At 44.4% G+C, this 14,101-nt stretch overlaps 1 protein-coding gene across 2 annotated transcripts in view; it reads right to left on the minus strand.

Annotated features, from left to right (window-relative positions):
• Positions 1 to 13,357, minus strand: part of HCN4 (hyperpolarization activated cyclic nucleotide gated potassium channel 4) — a 104,110-nt gene extending 90,753 nt beyond the window's left edge. For both annotated transcript variants that reach the window (XM_035899492.1, XM_035899491.1), the window contains exon 1: positions 12,654 to 13,357. In XM_035899492.1, coding sequence (XP_035755385.1) covers positions 12,654 to 13,357 — 704 coding nt within the window. The remainder of the gene's footprint in view (positions 1 to 12,653) is intronic.
• Positions 13,358 to 14,101: the final 744 nt, after the last annotated feature.

Consider the following 14,101-nt stretch of genomic DNA (forward strand, 5'->3'; position numbering starts at 1 on the left):
CCCTCAGCTGCAAGGATGCATACAGAAAGCAAGGCCTAAAGCTTATTCATGAGCCCAGCTGAGGGAATGTGAATGACTAACATCAAGGCATCTTGTTCAGCTCTTTCACAGCTTGTCTCTGTACATCTTATCTAAGAAGACTGGAAAAAAATGCTGATGGCCTGCCATTACTGAGAAAATGTGTGTGTGATGATTACACTATAAGAAGTGTTTAAGAACAGCTCAGCCTTGTGAAAATAAAACCCTGTAACAGCTGCCAAGTCCCAGAGGGGTTACATTTCCTACTCCCCAAGTCATGCATGACTTCTATACATCAGTGTCTCCAACTGCTATGCTCATGGATAGGCGTTGTCATTCATCTCTATGGACAAGCCAACACCTCTGTCATTTCCCATTCACCATGGGGTGCTCTGCCCTGCAAAGAGGGCTGTGCTGCCCGAGGGACTGAGGTTTTGAGACATTTCATTGTTTGGGTTTTTTTCCTGCTTTTAAATTTTGGCTGTGGGAAACAGAGGACTGGAAAGACATCTGAGATGTTTTAGGGTGGAAGGAAGAGCAAAAAAGAGGTAGTGGTGGTTTGGATGTGGGAATCACCATCCTGTGGTACCAGGGAGAGTGATCTTTCTACGTATGTTTGACATGCTCAGCTCTGTTTTACACTTCTCACATCCACATCACTCATGAGGTATTGTATTATTAGATGCACCCCCGATGTTATGTATTAATTTCCAAAGCAGACTCATTCACACACACATAACACATCCACCCACATCCAGTAATGGTTAGATAGACACAAAGCCATCCAGCAGCCAATTATTTGGGGTGGGAACAGCTTGCATTAGCTCATGATGAAGCTTAGCCTTAATTCTACTGAGCTAGAGAGGCTGGGAGCTGTGCAGTGCTCTCCTGACTAACTGTGGATCTCAGAGCAGGGCAGATGATGTCAAGGCAAATCTTTTTTTGTCTGCAGTGCAGATTTTTCTGTGTGAATTTACTTGCAGATGAGGCTTCCAGATCCCCTGCTCAAAAGGAGGAGCCCTAAGCCATACCCACATCTGCCACTGTTAGCCTAAATTCCTGTTTGTGCTGCAAGAGGAGCATGCAACCAGCAGAGCTACCCTTGTTTGGAAAGCTTCAGCCCAACTTTTGATCAATATATGTAGATAACAAGAAGCCAGAGGAATTCACCCCATTTGGGTGATGGATCAGGAGTAGATGAGAGAGGAGTGCGTGTGCTGCAAAGACACAGCAGAGGAGCCCAGTTGCAATGGGAATACACCAAGAGAAGCTCTGAACAACATAATTTTACATGAGGTTTTCCAAAACTGATGACCAGAAGCTTTCCAAACGTGGCCAGGGTTGAGCCAACACTCATTGCCAAATCTGGAGTTTGATTTAAGTATGTCTTTGACCCAGGCATTTGTTCCAGTTCCCGACTGTGGAACAAGCCCAGCTGCTCTCTAACCATAGCATACACAGTGTATCACCTTAACCATGGCTGGCACGGCCTGAAGCACACTTGCGTTTGTGCTAGAAGCCAAGAGTCACAACAGATCATCCAAAAGATTCAACAGGCAGTGAACTTAGAGGATGTTTGCTGCCACAGCACAGAAAAGGGCAGACATCTTGCCAGCTCCTGCATCAGACCTTTTATTTGTGAGTTTAACTAAAGTCAGGAAGTCACATATTCACAAAGAAAAGGGTAGCACACCTTGCAATACACGTGACTGGTGAGAAAAAGATGGAACATTTTCTTTTTAGAGCATCTCCAAAGCCCATGCAGGGGCTGCACAATTCTCATTTACGGGCACAAAAGGTAAAATTCCTCTTGTCTCCCTCCCCGTGCTGGTTTTTTTTCTCTATCTTTTTCCAGCCTAGTATTGGCCACACAATATAGCACCATACATGAAACCATTCAGGTGTTGGTAGCTGGTTTCCTTATTAAGACAAAGGAACCACTTATTGAGAAATCACCTTAACAGTACATGGATCTACTCATTTTTGTGGTCCTAACAAAAGATGGACGAGAGATGTAACCAATTCTACAGCAGTGCACAGAAAAGGATAATCATGAAGAAATTCTCATGAAACTGCCTTGTAGATCTTAATTATACCCTTGCTGACATCTACTCTGATATCTTCTGTTATGTTAAAATATTTTAGGGTTCTACAGGATCTTTTGTGGCCCCTGGCCCTTTTCAAAGTTGGAGAAATCAAGGCACAGAGTGTTCTGCTTAGGATGGCTCGTAGTGTCAAAACCAGATGCCTGACCTGCCTTCCAGTTTGTCCTTCTATCTGCTACACATTGCTTATGATTCAAAGTGTATCTACAGCTAAGTGAGCATGGGAGAATGATACAACTGGTTTGTATAGGCATCAAGGAGAACAGACCATGATCTGTAATCCACACTGGTCCTTTCTCCTGCCCTCCCCACAATTCACAGAAAACCAGAGACAGAAAAAAATGCTCCTCTTGTTATTAATGGAAGTATAACTTGTGCATGCATTAGTGCTTTAAAGCAAAAGAGGAAAGATCAAGCATCAAGAATTTGTGCTTAATGAAAGCGGGTTTGCTATTGTTAAAAAAGCTGCATGGAGTCAGTCTTCATTATCATTTCTGTTATCATTTTGACTGTTGGGAGAGCTAGTCCAAACCCTGACACTGCCAGGAGACGTCACCTTTGCACCGCTTCACTATGCCTAATGCAACTTCTGCTTCTCTGCAGAAAGCCAAGATGTCACTGCGCTCGCTCAGCCCACACCCCTGTGCTCTGCGCCATCCCTCCAGCCCAGTCGCAAAGGTGGACAGAGGTGAGAGAACACGCAGAGTAGGGCTGGATAATTAGGGGCCTCCACTTCCTCCTGTCCCCCGGAGACGGGCGCATACACACGAGCACACACAACTGCTTTGCAGATGAGGCATTGCACTGGGTAACAATGATGTTAGCACTGTGATGAGTTAGCACCTTGCCCTGAAATCACGTGTGAAGCAACGGCTGGGAGGAAGGGACTTACTAATGTGGAGTCCCCGAGTCTTTGGAATGCAGCTGTTATCTCCCTCACAAGCTTCGGAGTGCTGATAACTTTGCAAAACATTCTTTCCCACACCCCAGGCAAATTCAAATGCACTTTGTTAGGTTTTCCCCCAAACACACAGGGGGTGGAACTGAGCATAAGACTTTAACAGTGCTCAGCAGCTCTCACCAGCAAAACTGTATCCCATCAGAGTTCCTCTGCATACAGTCTCACTGGGGCTGCGTACAGGGATGAGGAGTTACTCAGTGTACAACTACTGATTTCCTGGGAGTCACAAGAACCCTGAGCACAGCTGTGAAAAGAAAAAAAAAAAAGGAGTTATAGCTCCTACACTGGAGTCAGCTGGCAACCTACAGCACCTCTCCTGCCTCTAAACTCTTTAACAATAGATGCATAAACACAGACAACCTCTCCATCCAAAGAGGCAGAGATTTAAATCCTTAATTAGCACTTTTGGACGAGTCACCACAAATGAGATTAGCCTTTGCGCATCACTGGGGAAGCAGTTGTGCTCCTATAATGTCCAAGTGGTGGGCCCTCAAGCTGACCTTGGAATTCCCCTTTGGATGCTCATCTGCTTTGCTCTTACAGGCACTGTCTTCCCTTGCTGCAGGCAGCATCTCTTCAGGAGTTAACAGCCTGGTTTTACTACAGTCTGGTGCTAATGCTAGGCACAGGGTGACCATATTCGATGTCAGCCACTGTGAATATACTGCATGGAATGAATAATTTCAATTTGTAAAGGGACTTCCCAGGTAGCAAACCATTCGATGCAGAGAAGGGGCAGAAAAAGGTCTCTATAATAGCACCTTGTTAGCCCAGCACACATCTGCTCTCTCTTCTGTGTTTCTGGAGCCCTAACTGCTTTGTCTGCTGACAAAACCCTGGGTTTGGTGCTGTCAGCACTGCAGAGCTGTAGAGCTGCACAGAGCCAAGCTGCATTCTCATCTGTCTTGTGCTTCATCAAAAAAAAAAAAGTCCACTTAAGCTATATATGACTGCCTGTCATATATAAAGCAGCTTTGATTTGGAGACCCCAGGATGAACCTGCAGTGCCGCTTGGTCAAGAAACCTTGTCCTGACTTGTAGGCAGAAAAGCCACTGCTTTACAACCATCTCACTAAGAAACACTCCGATACTGTGGGAATGAGCACTGTAGTGCTGCTGAAGAGGTTATCTAAATGTTTCAGAACAGAACTTAAATCAACCCTATTCACCATAATAACTATGACTCTTCTGTAACACCGAGCAAGTAAATCTCATGAAATTATAGATCACTGGACACCAAAAAGGTAATGATGTCACCAGCCAGGTGATTTGAAAGATGACTGTGGATACTATACCTACATCAGCAGTCACAGGGATGCATGTGAGACACTGAGAACCAGTAAAGGAGAAGAGAATGTAGGTCTCTCCACATGGAAATAAACCCATGCTCTGCTACAAACCAGGGAAGGGATATAAGAGCATTTGTCAGAGTTGGTGATTTTCTTAATTCTTCCTCTTGGCCTTGAGTTCTGCAGATAGTCTCACCCCTCCGCACACAGGAACAGCCTGGACCTCGTTCAGCCATAGACCTCATGGCACAAACATTTAGGGGTGAAATCTTATGCTCTCACTAGCTGCTTCCCTACAGACTGGCCTTTCCCTTACACTCCTCAGTGAAAATGAGTTTTTTTTAAGTTCTCAAAGACAGAAAAGGAGTTGGCACCTTTCTTTTTGAGTGACATTCATCTGTAGGTAAATTGATTTAATAGCTTGTTAGAATGCCAATTAGAACCAACAATAACTCAATTGACCTATAACTGCCTTGGCACCAATACAGCTTTCAAAAATAAGAGAAAGGAAGAAATCTGTGTTCTGGCAGAGATGAGAGCTCAGATAGTTGGTTTCAGGAGCAAACTGAGGGATTCATGGGCTTGCTAATGAGATGCTCATAACGTATCAGAAACAAAGACAAATTTCAATGGTTTCAAGCTAAAATGACACTATGTTATCTCCAGACAAAGATCACTCTTTTATCTGTATAATAAATGGATTTCAGTGCAGCAGCAGTGGCCCTATAGCAGAAAAAACTCAGTGCAACAGAAAGCGCCTGGCATAGTTACCTAACCTGAGTAACACTGTATTGAAAACTTAGTTTACCTGCTTGTAATAGTACTGAAAAGTCCTACCCTGATTCTGTGTGCACCTACCAATAAACACCTTTAGAAAACATACTTTTCCCTCAAATAAAATCTGTTTCACACTAATGCAGTGGAGATTGTGCTTCTATACAAATTCATAATTTTAAATGCCTAGCTCCAACGATTGAGATATTTCAAGTTTTAAAAATAAAAAATGGGTAGAGTTTGTCTGAACATTGCTGGGCTGGTAGTGTCCAAGGATGGAAAGAGGGATAGTGTGGAAGGGTTTTAAATTACTGGGAAAAATGATCCATTCTTCAATCAGGAAGGAAAGCAGGGATGAGAAAACTAAGAATGTTTGAAGAGTCAGAGGGATGACAGCAACTAAGAATATATATAAAGAGAGGAAACTAATTTGGGGAGACACACCCAGAAAAAAACCTGAAGGATAAGGATGGAGACTGGCAAGGGAAGGAGAACTGGACTGAGCAACGTGCCAAGCAGAACATAGTGCAACTGGAACATTTTGTGGGGAGAGGAAAAGGCATTACTAAAAACTAAGGTGAGGTGGAAAACAGTAATAATCTGGGTATTGGGACCTAGGACTGGCTGGGCAAGAAAACAGACATGAGAATCCTAAAGAATGGAGATGGGACTGGTGGGAGAAGAAACACAAACTTGAAGTGAGGGGTGGGGAAAACAACAGGTTGGAGAGAGCAAGGCAGAAGGTGTTATGCTTAGGTACTGGGGAGAAAACAAGCAGAGCGTTTGCAATAAGCAGAGTACAATTCCCTTTGAGGCCTGGAGTGTAACCCAAGAATCTGGTGCATCATTGCTCTTTTGCTGTAACTAACTGCTATGGCCGTTGCTTGATTCAGAGCAGAGGGCAGTGCAGCAAATGCTTGAAAAGAGCCATACCTGCTAATGAACCCAGAGGTATTATTATGATGAGGATGAGGATTGATTTGTTTTTTAAAAATTCAACAACCATACAAAACCACTGTATTAAAAATTAGACTGCAAAGTCAAAAGCTGAGGTTATGACATAGCAGAACAGAGGTTAGCTGTACGTATGTATTACATTACAATCACTACGTGATTCGGAACAGTTCTTCCCATAGAATTCATGCTTCATTCAAGACAAGAGGAAGGGCTTGAGGCAGATGTGCGCGGGAAAGTGATTTTCTATAGGAGCTCATTTCTTGCACAACCTGGAAGGTTTGCAATAAAAGAGATAAGGAACTGCAGAATGAGATGTGATGGCTAGGGCAGATGAGCAGTGCCCTGGAGATTCCATCTCTGCCAAAAAGTTCCTGCAGAAGTGTTAGGAAAATTGCTCAATCCAAAACTGCAATTAGAATAATATTCTTAGGTGATGATTAAAGAGAACACTATGTCATTGTTTACAGCAATGATTTTTTTTTTTCTGTAACAACAGATAAACTAACAAACATGAGAGGCTTGGGAAGAGGGTGGGTGGGATCAGCATGCCTATTCCCAGTCTGGCTGCTCACCAAGCAAGTCTAAGAAATGGTCCAAATCAGAATGTCCCGATCCTCTTAAAAGCACCCATTACTCTTAAAACAGGTAATCATTACCTCCATGCCCTTGTCTTCTGGGTCACAGCGATGCCTGATTCCTTACTAAGCCCCCACAGAGGCAGAGCTCTGAACATAAGGTATGCTGTGTAATGCTACGTACTCTGCAGAACAGGTCCTCAAACTGACTACACCAAGTTAATGAATGTTTTTGACCTTAATCTCTATGAGTCTCTGCCACCTCGCTATAAACTGGGGACGATAGTGCCAGTTTCCTAGCCAAGGTGTCAGGAAGTGAAATGAACATTTATTGCTATTATAGTTGGCTATTTTGTAAGTGCCAAAGAAAAAAAAAAGGCCATGAGGAAATTAACCTGTTTTTTCAGAATAGGATCTGAATAAGATGAAATAAATATGGTATGCTATCTTACAAGGAGAGATGTAGAACATGCTAAATAGTTTTTCACAAAGGAACCATCCCTGTGTGCACTGAAGGAAGCCTGGGCTTCTGTGGAAGAGATAACATGTTCCTCTATTGGCAGAGATTTGTACAAAGGCCCTGAATTAAGTTTCTGCAGAAAATCTTAATCATGGCACTTCCTTAATTCTCAATGCTTGCTTTAGTATTTATTTATACTCTTTCAGTTCATTTTCTGCAGATGAACATATGTGAAAATACCACAATATTACATGATTATAGTCTTAAAACATATTATGGTGATACACTGAGGTGTTTCATTTACTGAAGCCTTCCTGTTCTCAAACGCTGCCTTTTGTAGCATCCAAACATGTCTCCTACAAAAAACTACATCCCCGCATTTATTGTCTAGCATGGGATTTTTTTATCCTCCACTTCATGACATGTGAACTAGGGCATGAGGCATGTGATGACTTGCCTATGGACATGGGAAGTATGGCTGCATTTGTTTGGTCCCCTTGGTTTGTGGTTACAAACCCATGTTTCTTCTCCTGCAGCCCGATTCACAGTCCACTGAAGACAAGAGAAGTCCATGGTGTGCAGCAGGATTTGGATTATCCCTCATATTATTCCTGCTTGGATCCCCTCGTTCTGCTCCAGCAAAACTGCCCTGGGAATTGGCAGGAAAGCTGCCTGCAGTAAAGACAGCAAGATCTGACTTCAAGAAAGCATCTCCCCTTCCTCAGCTAGCAGTGTCCCCATGCTATTTTGAAGCAACTGCCATCATCATGAACAAGAAAAGAAGATAACCAAGTCTGTGAGCTGCCTACCAATAAACCTGTGCCTGATTTGCACTTCATGTTTGTTTCTAATGACAGGAGCAGGTTCTGCTACTAATGCAACTGTTTCCTCGACCTTTCCCTCTAAGCAGAGGTTTCACTGAACCAGAATTTCAATTTGCTGTATATAAAGGCTCACACAACGGGTAGCTTTCACTTTACTTTGCTATGAAACAGTGGGCAAGTCACAAGATCAGAGTTTGCCATTGTGGGCAGCTTCTGAATGTGGATAGGCATGAAGCGAGGCCGGCACAAGCAGCAGCATTCTGGGCAGCAGGTAAAGAAAAGGGCGTTACTGTCTGAGAGCAGGGAGAGCAACACCCACCTAAGTGAACTGCCAAAGTCAGTGAGCAGTGCTGTACCCTTCACAAATTGTTCAACCTTCTAACAAAATAGTGAAAAGCTTACGAACGAAAACAATCTCCGCAGAGAGAGCAGCACTCCATGAGGCCCTCTGGAAATCAGTTATACTCAGGAGAGTGGAGAAGGTAAACACCCATGCTTCCCATTTTTGCTCAACCCCACCAGTGCTATTGGGTTCACTATTTAGCACTATAATTAGCAAATCCCACTGATTCCCCATGAGAAGGCAGTCTGAGTGACACTGCTCAGAGGTCTGGAGCAGCACGAAGGGAAGCGAATGATTTGTTCTTCAGGAATTCCCCTACCTTATACACTGCACCTGAGCATCTATTTCTTTCATGACACAGAAATCTCCCCAGGTTCCCAAGCAGAGGAGGTTCTGGCAGAGGAAGCAAATGAAAAAAAAAAAAGGATCTATCTGGAGACATGTATTACAAGTAAGGGAGAACAGTGGAAAGCAAAATTCCAAAATCTGAAGTTGGGACGGTTACTGAGTGGAATATTTTCCATTGTTTTCAAGGAGGCAGCAGCTTCTCTTCTCTGTGAAGAATTTAATAGATTACTGGGCAGTGAATAACGTGCAGTTCTATTTACATCCACTGTTTGGACTATTTTGGTCCCTCAGATAGTGTATCTGTTCTCAGGCTTGTCTAAAAGCAGCATGCTACAATTTTTTGCAAGCAATTCTGGATAGCAGCTACAACCAATATGCTTCAGTCAGCTACAAACTAGATGGATCATTGTTTGCCTGGAATTTTTTTATTAAACCAATTGTACTGGATCAATGCTTCCTCTAAGCAATAAATTACAATTCTATCTACCCAGTGAAAAAGCTTTCAAAATCACAGATAAATCTTGATCTAGGAAATAGAGTTTGGCTCTGCACTGATGTGTGATCAGCCACAGATGGAAATAAACTCAAGCTGCTAGCACATACATCTGCACCTCAGAATAGGAGCTACTATTCTTATTTTCATTAGAAATCTCTGAGACACCTTTTAAGTGCTTCTAGAACTAGTCCACTGCATTAGTCATGACTACTCAGGGGCACTGAGTTTGGTTTTTATAAAGGTCATTTGGTGTTTTTTTCTCTCACAATGGACTAAAAGCAGAAATCAACAGAGCCTTAATCTAAATTAATTTGCTTTACTCTTGGAGGGTCATAGATTTGTTGCTGGAATTAGCCATATTAGATGCTAAAATGATAATTTAATAAGACTATGATGAAAGCCTCTGTTCTTTTCTAAAACAGGAGCTCCTCTCACATTGTGCTAAGGAGAAGCAACTCCATGAAGTCAGAGGAATTACACCAATGTCATTTTGTAGCAGAATCAAACTCCATTAAATAGGGCTGGAGTGTTCCATTCAAAAGTTAACATCTCAATCTGTACCGAGACAGGAGTCATGAGGTCTGGAGCTCTACAAAAACTGCCTGGAGATGCACCTCACTCTCAGAGGTGAAACGGGTTTCTCAAAAAAACCAGAAAACAAGATCTGGGTCTAAATATTTAAATATTAACTTGAAACTTGTACACCAAATGCTACTGCACAGCTTTGGTGACAGCAAAGTGCAGGATAACGGAGACTCATGCCTCTTACAAGATCCTAACACTCCGGAATCTGCACCCATCTATAACAAGGAGCAATCATGCCTTGCACTGCGTAATTTGAAAATAGAGTCCTTTGGGTCAAGGATATAGCTCTTGCAACTATTTTGATAATATCTGCTCTTTGGTGCAATCTGCTGCGTTTCAGAGGTCAAAAAATGTTATTCATATTCATGTGAGTTGTTTCCAAGCAAGATGCTTTAAGCAGCAGTCAGAGAAGGAGGGAATACAAAACCCAAACAGAATCCGGGAAAGCTCCCACTCTTCTCCTTTGAGGCAGCCATTGTTCATAGGTCATTCTTCATGGAAGCCCACGCATTTTCTCTGAGTGGCAGGCATATTCAAACAGATATGCTGCAAGTGACCTAGAAAACAGAGGTGAACAAAGTTCCCCAGAAAATATACATACTGACCATACGGTAGTGCATCCAACTCCTCCCGGCCTCTTCAGATGTCTCTCTGTACAATCAATACCACTGCCCCATCTGATGTTGATATATAATAGCAGGGAGAAAGCACATATCTGTGTGATAGGCTTCTGGCTTCAGTTTAGAAGAAACACAAGATACCAGCCTACCTGGAATCTGACCCCAAGCAGAGAGTGTCTTGCACCAGGGTACAGATATCAAACTCACTGTGCTTTCTCTGCACAAATACAAAGCTACAGTCAGGGGAGGATTTTACTATTAATACTAACGAGTCATTCATATGAACATATATCTGCATGAGTGTTAGCAGACTCAGTGTGATCATCTGGCTTGGGAGAGTCTAGCTTGCCTGCATATTGCATTCTTTTGTGTAAGGCTAGGAGTGGTCCTATAGCCAAGTACTTCAGAAATAAAAACTTACTTCATAATTTATTGTGCCATTTTAATGAATAAGCACTGGTTTGCTAAGAAACTTAAAAGAATAAACTCGTAGGACCATCTCACCTTGGGCAAGGTGGTTACCTCAGCTATTGCTACAATCCTTTTACTGAAGTTTGCCAGTCTGGTTCTATGCTGAAATAAACATAGAAGGGAATAAAGCCACTGTACAGATACATAAAAGATATGAAAACTGAACACTACCTTTGCATAAATCCAAATACAATCCAGAGACTAAATCCCAAATTCCTCGAGGGTGCGACACACAGAGAACACCTTGCTAGAATAACCCAAGAAAGCACTGTAGTTAGTTTTTAACTCCAGACTCATGGCAAATAATACAAAGATCTATAGCCAAAAGTATGAAATTGGTTTTGTTCTTTTTAAAGGTAATCACTCTCTCATTTAGCTGTGTTTGTGAGGTGTTACTTGGTCACTCACAACTGGGAGGCAATTTTATACTCTTTCCAATCTGGGTTTGAATAAGATTGTACTCATAAGGACTATGTATCATGATGTAGCTACTGGAAACCCTCATATGCTCAGTCAGCTGTGCACTGGGGATACTTGAATGCACTGAATTTAAATGACAGTGCAGTCTTCCAATTCACGTAGCCTTCTAATAACATTTGTTAATCCAAGCAAACATCAAGGAATCTGTTCAGTGCCAGTGCTGTGGGCTGCTTGCTTGTTCAGTGCCACTTCTAAGCTTGTGGGCTGCTTGCTAAATCCCTAAAAGGTAGTGTCAAGAGGTTTCTGTCATTTCTGTCTTTGGGCACCCCAAATCCACCCTGGCACTCCTTCCTGCAATTATCTTTCTAACTGTATTTTACGGAATAAAGCAAGAGTCCAAGAATTCAATAAAATCATGTAGTCTGACAGATATGTTTTTGAACAATGTTCTTCTACTGTGTGCTTTTAAATATGAGATGTAAGCCAGTTGTAATTAAAGTTGAAGCAATAAACCTTAGCCATTGATTGCACTAAGTAATTAATTCTTGATTGCAGTACTTTACATACATATTGCAGAGGACAATTCACCTGTGCAGTAGACAATACTTTATTCAGAAATACCCAAACACAACCCCTCTGCTACACAGAACTACACAAAAATTGGCTCTAGGGTTTACAAGTTAATTTCCTTATTAACCTTCATGGAAATGTTGCTGTCTGAGTGAAAGCAAGCCATTACTTCCATAAGGACAATGTTAACTATTCCCCATCCAAAGTAATTTTGCAGATAAGGATTTACAGATGCAAAAGGGAAAATCTTTCTCTCTAAGACTCTGAAGATGTTAAGTTCCCTCTCAATGAACGCTGCTATCCCCTGCACATATCAATTCCCCACAAGCGATGCTGCAGTACGAAGCCCTACAGAACAGCAACAGTAGCAACATCCTTCAATAACTCTTGGGAAGGAGAAGGGAGAGGACCTGGAGGTAAGGAAATGGGAATTGAAACGTAAATCAGGCACACCATGCGTTTTGAACTGGAGATGTAGGACTAGTTAAGTAGCAGACACTGCGCTTTTACTCTAGAGTTGTGCATCAGGTGGGAACATTTTTCCCCGTTTACACTGAAGGAGAGGCTTTCCCTTATAAAAAGCCGAAGTGAAAGACATTTGTTGGTTTAAGAACACAATTTAGAGTTAATAATAGTGTGAGGACACTAAAATTAAGCTTATATATAAATGAAACCTGCAGACTGTTTGACTGAAGCAGATCTAGGATGCATCCTCCCACTAGGAAATGAGTAAGGAAAGTTACATCTGGGTGTGTGCTCTGTGCGGAAAGGTCTCAGCGTGGCAGGGGAAGGGGCAGGCCAGCTAGTTTTGAGTGGGCCAGGAGGGGGGGATTGTACCTGAAGTCGCTGTAGGGATGGATGATCCAGAACCCGGCAGACTTAACCCTTTCCTGCTCCCTCTCCACGGCCTTCTGGCTGCCAAACATCCTCAAGGAGAATTTGTTGACCCCCGGCTGGAGCATGGCCCCAAACTGCCTCTGCATGAAACCGGCTTGGTCCAGCCTCTGCTCCTCATCCGGGGTGATCTGGTCGCACCCTCCACCTCCTTCCACTTTGATGGAAGTAGAGGAGCAAGCCCGGGGGGGCTGCTGCTGGGGCTCCGGGGGCGACGCTGGTGGGGGGGGCGCTGGCAGTCCCTGCTCCAGCTCCCCACTGCCAGGGGGGCTCTTGTCCTCAGTGGGGGAGGCCAGCTCCCCTTCCCCGCCGATCAGCCTCCTCTCCTCGGCCGCGTCGTGGAGGTGCCTGCTGGTCAGCGAGGACAGGCTCCCTTTGAAGCGGCGGCAGTCCCCGTTGGTGCTGGTCTTGGCGCCCTTGCTGCCTGCCTCTGTCTCCAGGAGGCCGGGGTCCCCCCCTCTGCTGGGGTCTCCCCCGAGTGCCCGGGTGCTCCCAGCAGAGGGCAAAGGCAGTGGCTTCAGCCTGATGCTTTTCCTCCGGGTGTCCTTGTCGCTGTCTTCCTCCTCGTCCATGATCGACGCCTTGGGTCCTATCTGCTGGGGCAGGCTGTAGAGCCTCTTGCGCATGGAAGGGGGCAGCTTGTCCATGGCCGCTGCTGCTGCTGCTGCTGCTGCTCAGTTAGAGGGAGAGACACCCCCGTTCTGCCCAAGGAGGGGAACCGTCACTGCCCCCAGGCCCCTGCCTGCAGCTCAAGGGGCAGAAGGGACCAGAGGCTGGCGTGTCATCTCCTTACCAGACTGTGGCATCCACAGGCTCTGCATCAAAACACAGGCTCTGCATCCAGAAGGGAAGGGAAAAAAAAGAGGGAAGGCAACAAAGCCCCCCCACCTCCTCTGTTGTCCCGATTTGGCTACTTGCTGCTCGTCTCCCCTTGGTGAGTGTTACTGCAATCCCTGTCTGCTCAGATCCAGAGCACTGGGCAAGAAGTCTAGAGGAGAGCCACACACTTCTGGCTGGAAGGCGAGGGAGGGCGGCAGCGGCAGCAGCAGCCGCCTTGCCATGTTGGCTTCGAGATGCAAATGTGCCGTGTCTCCCGGCGGGCAGACATCATCCGGAAAGCGAAGCTCAAGCCCGGGTGCCTCAAACTCCTCAACCTGCCGGCCAATAACACAATGAACTGCAACCTGCAGCAGCCACTGCTTGCTTACATCACTGTCATCACTTATTCCTCATGCAGCCCCTGCTCCTGGGAATATTCATGAAGCGATCCCATTCTATTGGGTTGCCATAGGAGCGACTACTGCACATAGGCTCTGCCTACCTGAGCCGGCACCCGGGCTTCTTAAAAGGGCAACGCCTGGCTGCCAAGGGTGCGTGTGGCTGAACGGGCG

The sequence above is a fragment of the Egretta garzetta genome, unplaced genomic scaffold (genome assembly GCF_000687185.1).
Source record: "Egretta garzetta isolate BGI_Z169 unplaced genomic scaffold, ASM68718v1 scaffold287, whole genome shotgun sequence".
Taxonomy (NCBI): domain Eukaryota; kingdom Metazoa; phylum Chordata; class Aves; order Pelecaniformes; family Ardeidae; genus Egretta; species Egretta garzetta.